This window comes from Crocodylus siamensis, chromosome 10 (genome assembly GCF_052110815.1).
Source record: "Crocodylus siamensis isolate JL-2025a chromosome 10, ASM5211081v1, whole genome shotgun sequence".
Classification (NCBI taxonomy): Eukaryota; Metazoa; Chordata; order Crocodylia; family Crocodylidae; genus Crocodylus; species Crocodylus siamensis.
This window is the reverse complement of record NC_143404.1, coordinates 72292999-72302466: the sequence shown is the minus strand read 5'-3', so window position 1 is coordinate 72302466 and position 9468 is coordinate 72292999. Positions and strand designations below refer to the sequence as shown.

The 9468-nt window shown below is 59.0% G+C and overlaps 1 protein-coding gene across 1 annotated transcript in view; it reads left to right on the top strand.

Moving 5' to 3' along the window:
• The first annotated feature begins 3105 nt into the window (after window positions 1-3105).
• Window positions 3106-9468, top strand: part of NOL4L (nucleolar protein 4 like) — a 66904-nt gene continuing 60541 nt past the window's right edge. Inside the window, exon 1 of the mRNA XM_090020843.1 lies at window positions 3106-3506. Coding sequence (XP_089876969.1) covers window positions 3180-3506 — 327 coding nt within the window. The 5' untranslated portion in view covers window positions 3106-3179. The remainder of the gene's footprint in view (window positions 3507-9468) is intronic.

The window sequence follows — 9468 nt, the reverse complement described above, 5'->3', positions numbered from 1 at the left end:
GCACGAGTAATTTTGCTCACGGGATGTGACTGTTCTTATGGGCTCAGTGGAAATACTCATGTGAGTAACGGTACTCACAAGCGATGGGGGCTGCTGGACACAGCCCGTAGGGCTCAGGCCTGTCCGACGGAGGCACATCGCTTTCCCCAGCCAGCAGCGTCGTTGAAGCTGATGGACGGCTTAGATGTGTGAAACTACTCCCAAGTGTAAATCCAGGCAGGAGGGCTGTGCTGCAGAGTCCTAGGCCTACGCTCAGCCACGTGGCTGCGACCCGTTGTTTCAAGGGATGTGCTTGACCATGTGCAGGAGTTTGCAGGACGGGGGCAAGGATGAGCTGTGTCGCGGGCTTGCATCACACCATGCACCCCCGGGGCCACAGAACCAGGAGTGCAAACAGCAAATTAACTCCTTAGCACCGTCCGTGAAAATGGCAATGATGATAGTGGTGACATGATGCCAGCGTGCCGGCCCCTTCAGTCCTTTCCCTTACAATTTTCCCTTTCCATTGCTGCCTTCCCCTGCTATTCAGATGGCGCCCAATCCTTGTGCTCTTTCTCCTTCCAAATCCCCCCGCAACCCTTCCTCGAGCCTTGCTAACCTTCGCCATGTCACCCTCCCTGTTCATCTCCCCCAGCCCTTCTTCAGTTGAATTGCTGCCCTGTCTTTACTGGAGCTCGAGCTCTTCAGAGAAGAGCCTAAACCTTATTCCATATTCTGCAAAGTGCCATGTTAGTCTATGATGCAAAATGGGTGTTTATTAATAATAAATAAAAATAATGCTTATTAGTCTACTTCCTGGTGATGGAGCCTCTACGTTTGATGCTCAACCGTGATCTGGCAGTGATAAATCACAAACTAGTTCAGTTGACTGGAAAATGTCCAGCTTCCACAGCCAGCATGCTCTGGAGTGGGTGAGAAGGGCTGGGAGATGACTGTTTGCTCCCTGTTTGTAGCATCCCCTCTATGCAGTTCAGTGTATAAGGAAAAGCAAGCTGCCCCTTTCTCCCCACCCAATTAAACACCTTCTGCTGTAGAGCTGGACTGCAGTGGTTCAGTATTTCCCCTTTGTTCCTGTCCCACCAGACCTTCTACCACAGCCGTTTTGTGGAAGGGATGAAAGGAAACCTCCACCTCTGCTGTGCCTGCCGCTTCCCGACACCATGCTCAGCTGGGCTTTGATGCTCTGTGCTTTGCAGGCAGCCCATGTGCTCTCGCCAGGTCTGACTTGAGAGGCAAGAAGCCCTTTGCAGGAAAAAGTGGTTGCCAACTCCCAAGTATACCCACGTTTTTTTCCTGCTGGTTGTTGCCAGCCGCACTGTCACCTTGGGAAAGGATCGCTTCCCTGGCTGGCTGACTCTGGAAAGGGCAGAGGCAGGCCAGGTTCTCTGGGCAGATGGGATATCTTTTATTAGACCAACTCAATAGTTGGAAAAAGTTCTTTGCAAGCTTTTGGGCACAAAACGTGTCCTTAGACCATCCCGGGTACGACCAGCAACCCTGAAATCTAGAACGGGCATCCATTTTATTTGTAGCCCTCCCCCCCCCCAGAGATGCTGTGATGTGCCCCAGGCTTCCCACCCCTTTTGCACCACCAGCGAAGGGGCTCCGGGTTCATGCTAAGCCTGGCGCCGGGAGGACAGGATCTGGGGAGCTTGGCCAGCGGTGCAGACACCCATGCAGCGTCCTTCATATTCTGCATTTCACCACGGCGTCTCGGTGCTCTGGTTTAAGGAGCTGCAAGTGTGCAGACACAAGTATCCCCTTTGGATGCTGTTACACCACCCCTGGACAGCGTTTCCCAATCCCCACCAACGTTTAATGCTTATCTGAACCTTACCAGACCCTCTGGAGGACTCTTCCTTCCTCTTCCCTTCTCTACTTCACACTCTCCTCCCAATCCAAGCCGCTTCTGCCCCCTTCCTCTCCAGCCCGATCTCTCCCGGCTATCTCAAATGTGAGTCCCAACAGGCCCCGGCTCCTTCGTCCCACCCTTGAATGCAGAGCCTGCCTTCGGTGGCAATGTAGTGAACTGGCCTCTACCGGCTAGAAGCAGAACAGCTCCGAGCCCCCCGCACATCTCCCCTCGGCCCGGGCCGGAGCAAGCCCCGGCTCCTTATGCCGCGGGACCCAAGTCTGTGACCCTCCTTGTCTCAGCAAAGTCACCCGCGTGCGCAGCGCTCAGAGCATCGCAGGGTCAGGAGAGCGGGACAAGAAGGGCGTCGAGGTCGGGGCCCAGCTCTGCTGCGAGACTGACGGGCTATTGATGGGGGAGAGGTGTCCTGCACCCCGTTCCCAGGACCCCGGCGTTCGTGGGGGTGGAAGCTGAGAGAGCCAAATCCGAGCGGGCCCTGCAGCGAGGCCTGCGAAGGGTCAGGGAGAGGGGAGAGTGCCATCCCCAGCCCTTCCCTCCTCCGCCATGCAGTCAGCTGCCTGCCCACACACGAACTACCGCCGAGCGGGGACGCTCAGACTTTTGGCCCCGTGCGCCAAATCAGTGGCTCCATTTCGGTTGGATCGGGCCCCCGTGCCAGGATCGGGCCCCCCATGCCAGGGTGAAGCCCCTGGGCTGCACGCGCCGGGCGGGCCGGGGTCCCCCTCGCTGCCAAGCGCGCGCGCGGGGAGCTCCAAGGCCCCCAGCCCTCTGCCCCGCCCGGCCCGGGCCAACTTTCAGTATGGGCCCCTCCCCGCCAGAGGCAGCGGGGCACTCGGGGGAAAACGCCCCTTTGCAATTGCCGAGCCTGGCCAGCGGGCGCGCCCATTTCACAGCCGGGGCAACTGAGTCCCGCGCCGCCCCGGCCCAGACCTTTGTTCCCGGCCATCTGGCCGGGCCGGCGGGCCCCGGGCCGGGACACGTGCGCCCCTCGCGGGAAGCCGCGGCTCTTTGTTCGGCGCCGGGCCGGGCCGGGCCGGGCCGGGCCGGCGGCCCGGGGCGGGGGCTGCGGCGGCTCCAACAGGTGGGATCCCGCCGAGAGGGCGCGGCGGCGGCGGCGGCGGCGGCGGCGGCGGCGGCCGAGGGGCGGAGGAGCGGGGGCGGGGGGAAGCGCGGCGGGGGGGCGGGGAGGAGGAGGAGGGGGCCGAGCCGCCGCCGCCGCCGCCTGTGATCCTGTGACAGGAGCCGCCGCCGCCGCCGGAGCCGGAGCCGGAGCCGGAGCGCCGGAGCGCCGGAGCCGGGGCGGGCGATGCCGAAGCCGGGGGCGCTGCTGCTGCGGGGCAGCCGGCCCGGGGACAGCGAGCTGGGCCGGCAGTTCCGCGACTGGTGCCTGCGCACCTACGGGGACTCCGCCAAGACCAAGACGGTGACCCGGAGCAAGTACCAGCGCATCGCCGAGGTGCTGCAGGGCGGCCCCGGCCCCGGCCCCGGCCCCGGCCCCGGCGCCGGCGCCGGCGGGGAGAAAGGCAAGTTCCAGTTCTGGGTCCGGTCCAAGGGCTTCCGCCTGGGCAACGGCAGCAGGGAGGCGACGAAGATGGGTCAAGTGGTGGTTTATGTGCCGGTGAAAACGGGAACGGTTAGTGCGCTCCGTGCCCCGCGCTGTCTGTCTGTGCCGTGTCTGTGTGTCCGCGGGGCGCCGTGCTGCATCGCCTCCGCCCCCCCCCTGCACCTGCCCCGGCCCCGGCCCCGGCCCCCGCCCCGCCCCGCCCCGGGGTCCCGGGAAAGTCATTGTTCCGCGCCCCGCCCGCCCGCACCTCATTGTTCCCGGCCTGCCCGGGGCCGGCGCCGGCAACTTCGGCGGCCGCGGGGCAGGGCGAGTCGCGGCGGCGCGTGTGCGCGGTGCCCGGCCCGGCCCGGCGCGGCTCGCAGCCCGCTCCCCTCCCCCCGCCCCGTCCTTTGCACCATCTGCCTGGGCGAGCCGGCGCAGACGAGCCACGGCCGCCCCGGGGCCGCGGGGAGGCACTGCCGGCCCGCCCCGGGGACGGCCGCCCCCGGGAAGCGGGCAGAGAAGGGCTCGGGCTTCTTTTTTTTCATCTTTTTTCATTCCCCTCCCGCTCCCCCCCCGTCCTCCTCCTCCTCCTCCTCCTCGCCCGGCTGCTGCTGCCGCGCTGCTCTGAGGGTGCAGTGTTTTCCATGGCACACAGGCTCTGTCATGGAGATGGCTGGAGGATGCTGCCATTGAGGGCAGCCCATCTGTGGCAAACGCTTCTCAAGGCACTATTTACCTCCCATCTGCTCGGGAGGGGGAAGGGGCAGCTCTCCCCCATCCTGGCCAGAGGCTGCTGCTGCCTTCTCCCTCCACACCCCCACCCACCCCTTTCAAATTTCTGCAGATGCCCTTTTGCACACAACGCTCCCATTGTGACCCCTCCTCCCTTCCCTCCCCCCCAAAAATACCCGCTGGAGTTGGCAAGGAACACCCCCTTCCTCGGCACAGCCCACGGCAGGGTCCCCCAGGTCTCCTCCATCTCGCTGCCTGCTCTGTGCACATGCCCTGCTCTTCCAAATGCTGCAGAGTCATGGCACCCCAGAGAGGCCACGCCAGACTCCCTAGACCCTGCCTTCAATTAGCGACACCTCCTCCCCCCGGCCTGCGCCAGGGGCCCTGGAACCAGACCAGCATCCCCCGAAGCCTCCCGCACCGGGAAGTTTCGCCCGGGAGCGCGTCCAGCCCCCCTATGACAGAGTCCCTGCAGGCCGGCGGTACCAGACGCCCCGAGTCCAGACAGGCAAACAAGAAAACAGGCCCGGCCCTGGGGACAGAGCTCCGCTCTCAAAGGGACCCCGTTTCCCAGAGCTTGCAACACCTGCCTGGAGTGAAAGCAGGGGGCACAGGCAAGACTGAGCTGGGAGGGCCCATCCCCGCTCCTCCCTCCCCCAGGTGCCAGGCTTCCAGAAGTTGTTCAGCTGTTGTATGATCATTATTTCTGCTCGGTTGCTTAAGAGGAACTATTAGGTTGTAAATCCAGCCAACGGTTTTGGGCTGATGGGGTTGCTTATTTATTTTATTTTATTTTATTTTTTTGGGGGGGGGGGGGTTGGCATTGTTTCGTTTGGAGTATCTCTGGATATTTAAAAATAACCTGAGGAGGCTGGCCTTCGAAAAGGTGGCAGCTCAGGGCTTCGGTGCTCTGGTTCTGTCTAGGTGGGCGCACTTCCTTCGCCCCGCCCCGCGGACACGCAGGCAGATAGGTCGCGGGGCGGAGAGCAGCTTTCTGCTCAACCATCAAGTGCACGTTCTGGTTTCTCTCCATTCCCCTGCTTTTCCCCAACACTTCTGGATTGGCGTTTCAGTTGCTTTCTGCCCGCTGTGAAGCTCAGCGATCCGACCCCGCGCGTCCCGTCCCATCCCGTCCCGTCTCCCTGCTCCGAGCGGACCCGTCGGAGGCGCGGCGTGCGCGGGACTGTCCTGAGGCTCGGGCCCCGGGCGAGGACTAGCGCTAGCCCAAAGGCAGCGGGGCGAGTGGAGGAGGGGATCTGCCTGCTGCTGCACTGCATCTGCAGGTTGCCACAGGAAATAGGACGCACGACGGAGCAGAGGCCCTGGAGATTGCGCGGAGGGCGAGACCGTACCTCCTCGCATTGGGGCCCCTCCTTTTCAGATCAGAGCCAGCACCGCTACTATCGGCATTGCTTTCGGCCTCACTTATTCCTACTGGGCAGAAGCGTTTTCTGAGCAAGTGCGGCTAAAACCTAACCATCCTTTCCCCCTCCCCGTTGAGAGCCACTTTCCCTTGCCCTCCTCCTGGCCTCTGATTAGAACCGGCCTAATCAGATTGGGGTGGCTGGAAAGCCAGGGGCTGCGCGGTGCGAAGGGGGCATCTGCCTTAGGTGATGGTCATGGCAGATGGTGGCCTCCGGGAAGGATGAGACAGCCGCGCGGAGCGGTGTCTGGCGTAGGGTCTGCTCGGATTTCCCGATCCCAGACCAGTGTCCTGAAGACGCAGGACACGTAGCGCTCGTGGCAAAAACTGCACAAACGAGGTTCTGGCCGGCACAGGAGATCGGGTACCTTGCTGACGGGCTTAACAGGCCTGTTCGCATTTGGGATAGATCATAAATTCTTCAGGTCAGGGGGCTTTTTTAAAAAAAAAAAAAAATCTGTGCGGAGCATGCTGAACACAATGGGACCTCTGTGTGCCAGGGCAGCAGGGACAGTGGGTACTGTGCAAGGCCTAGGTGTGCCCTCCAAGCGTGCAACTGTTCTGACTTAGAGCGAGCCCACACGTTACTGGGATGGTAGGACCCACCCGCGTAACCGTGCTTGAACCCCAGCGTCTCGTCTCCATTTGGCTGCCTGCCCCCCTGACTTGACTTCAGCACCACAGGAAAATTTGGTTGTGGCGGGGCAGCTTCCATTACAGTCTCGCGCTTCCCCTGTCCTGGGTATTGAGCATCATTTGGGCAGGGCTTCCCTCCCAAGACGCAACAAGATGGAGATACCGCGCGGGGCAGGAGATGACATTGCTAATGACAACTGGAGATGCGGATTTATTTCCCGGTCGCACCAGGTGCTGCTAAGGGAAAGGTTAGACCTAGACTTTGGTCTGGATGTGAGCTGCAGGAGTGGTTATGCACACTCTCTAAATCAATGCTGTACTTCACCCTGCGTGGTGTGAGCTTGTCACAACTAGGGAAGACCGGCCAGCCCGGCAGGATATATTCATTCTGGCAGGCTGTGATGCAGGCTACAAGAGTGAGTCAAATCAGACTGCAAGATGAGACCGGGGAAAGCCTCACATCAGACTGACCCTTTGGGCGCTGTGCGAGGGCTGCACGGCACTGCCTGCATTTGCTTTTTGCTCTCCCCAATCTCCTCTTCCCCCCAAAAAACCTTGATGTGAGGTTCCAGGGCTCGTCCCAGACAGTCATAAGAAGGGCGATTACGTTTGGGATGCCAGGGTCTCACTGACACACAAGCACAGCCCCGTTCGACTGGCTCCCTGAAATCAGGTCAGAAAGGTGCACGGCGAGATCCCCTGAGTGAAGCACAACAAAGAGAGGGGAGAGACCAAGAGGGGAATTGCTGGTGGCCTTTCACTGACAGCAGAAAGGGCCCTGTAGACCCCATGTAAAATCTTACGATCATAATGCGTGCCCAAATACTGCATAGCCTCTGGAGACAGCAAGCCGAGTGATGCCGAGATGCAGGAAAACCAAGACCTAGGGTCAGGGTCAGGGTCAGGGTCTGGACAGAATTGTGCCAGGGTGGCGGGACTGACCTAGGGAGCTAGATTTGCACAAAGAAGGCTGGTCCACTGGATAGCAAAGGCCATAGTTTTGGTCATGAGTATTGCGAATAACATAATTTGGTGCCCAAAGACCCAAGTGGCCGCAGCCTTGGAGAACGTTCATCTGCAAAGGTGTTCACCCTCCTGGCTAACAGCTCAGCTTGTCTCTGCTTCCCAGGGAGACTCAGGGGTCCCAAGGCATTAGCTGAGAAATGGTCAATTATTTCTTTCACACAAAACCTTTCTGCTGATGACACTCAGGGGCGTCACCCTCCATGCAGGGCCTGGGCCTGAAGACGTGCTGTGAGTCTGCCTTCCCAAAGAGTTGCATCGACAGGCGGTTTGACGTGTAGAGGTGTACCCAACACACTGGGGCAATGCTGCCTAGGTGCGCAGGCCCGTACACCAAACGCATGGGATCCCAGTCTGCTGGCCTGTGCCGCTTTCCAGATTCAGCTCTGTGTCTGCACAGGACCCATTGCATTTTTTACCCTGGGGAGCTTTCGGGGCTAAGAGTCACGCTAGTGAAGTGCCAAGTCTTGGTAAGGTGCTCCGTGCTCCTGGTTAAAGTTCACTGGGCAGCCGGCGTGGCTTGTAGTAGGTGTTCAGGTTGGACCAACACTTCTGGCTTCTCGCACGTGCCTTGGAAGGTGACGTCCCCGACCTGCAGGACAGGTACAGCGTGGGTGGCCACTTCCAAAGAGTGGATCTCCACCTGACCCATCACAATCCCATCTAGAGGAGATCCATTTCCACGACCAATTCAGTCTCTGGCCTCCGTGTCAAGACTGCCCCTTAGTCCCACCCGGGCGGTTCTGTGACGCTCACTTGGTCCCACTCCTAGCCGACAGGGACCCCGACACAGCCACAAAGGCAGTAACAGTTTTTGGTTATTAGCATCAGTTGGGGCTGAATTTTAACTTAGAGGGCAAAGGATCCGTAACCCGTCATTAGTTTTCTGTGCAGTCCGGTTCCTGCAGCTGCAGCTGCCTGAGCACGTTTTAAAGAAACTAATGACCCTCTCCGAAACTGCACACCCTGCACAATCCCACAGACCATAGGGCGTCTCGCAGGCCATAATAAGGAACAGCATCCAAGACAAAGAGGGTCTTTTCTTTTCCCCACTCAAGCCATTTCATTCTATCATCTGAACATAACCAAAAAATACATATACTGCTTTCAGATTTGGGGCTCAGGACTGGCCTGGATTTAAAGTAACACCCCCTCCCCCCCGCAATGACACACTCACGGCTTCTGCAAAGGTTTGTTGTAATACTAAGGCAGCGCCAGTCAATAACGCCATTGCATAAGTTGTGAAAATTATTTCTGGCATTCGCAAAGGGAGAGGGAGATGGAGTGTGTTCAAGCCACAAATTCAGAAAGAGAGCCAAAATTGTGAGCATAATTTAGGCAAAAAGGTGGTTCAGTCGCTGCTAAAGGTTGGTAGCAAAGCCCAGCAGGGACCACTAAACTTGTTTCACGGAGGAGGTTTCCCAGGGCTCCCAAGTCTCTTGCTAATATAATTTCGTTGGGTTTTGGTTTTGGTCTCAAATTAGAGCAGACATGAGCAGTGCATAATTTGCCTTGCGGAGACACAAATGCCTGGCGAGCCACAGAGCTGTATGATGGGATATGAATGGAGGTTCCTTGGTCCAGCTGCGGTGACTTTCTAGCTTCATGAAACCTTGTCGGCGTTGCTTTGATGTGGGAATGTGTGTTTGTTTCTCTTTGTCTTTGGGTCCTTTCTCCAGCGCAAATTAGCAATTACGTTCCCGGGCTCTCACATTAGCTGTCCCCTTCCCTGGAGAATGGCCTTGAGATGGGCCAAAGCCACCACCGAGTTCCAGTGTCCTGCCTAATTAGCTGATTGTAGCGATGGGAGATACCTGTTGGCCAGCACCATCGTCTTTATGGGAACACTGCTGACTTCCACTCTTATGGAGGTTGCCAACCACATAGGAGCAATTTATTTAAAAATAACTAGCTGTAGATTTTGCATGGCGGGGGGGAGCAGACACAAGTGTCAGAGATTCGGAGTTGCATTCTCCTTGTTGCGTAGCCTGGGCACGTCAATTGGCTGCTCTGGGTTCAAAAGAGATTGCCCGTGTTTTCCCAGCATGGCATAGGCTTTTCAGCAAGTGAGGATGCAGAAATGTAGTGGGAATATTTTCTGCCTGCGCCTCTTCGTGTCAGCTGGAGAGCGCAAAAGGACAAGGAGCTCTCTGCGTAGCAGAGGCAGCTACCCTCCCTCTTGCCCCTCGCCAGGAAGGATGGTTGCTAAGCAGAAGAGGGTGCCCGTTTGGTCCC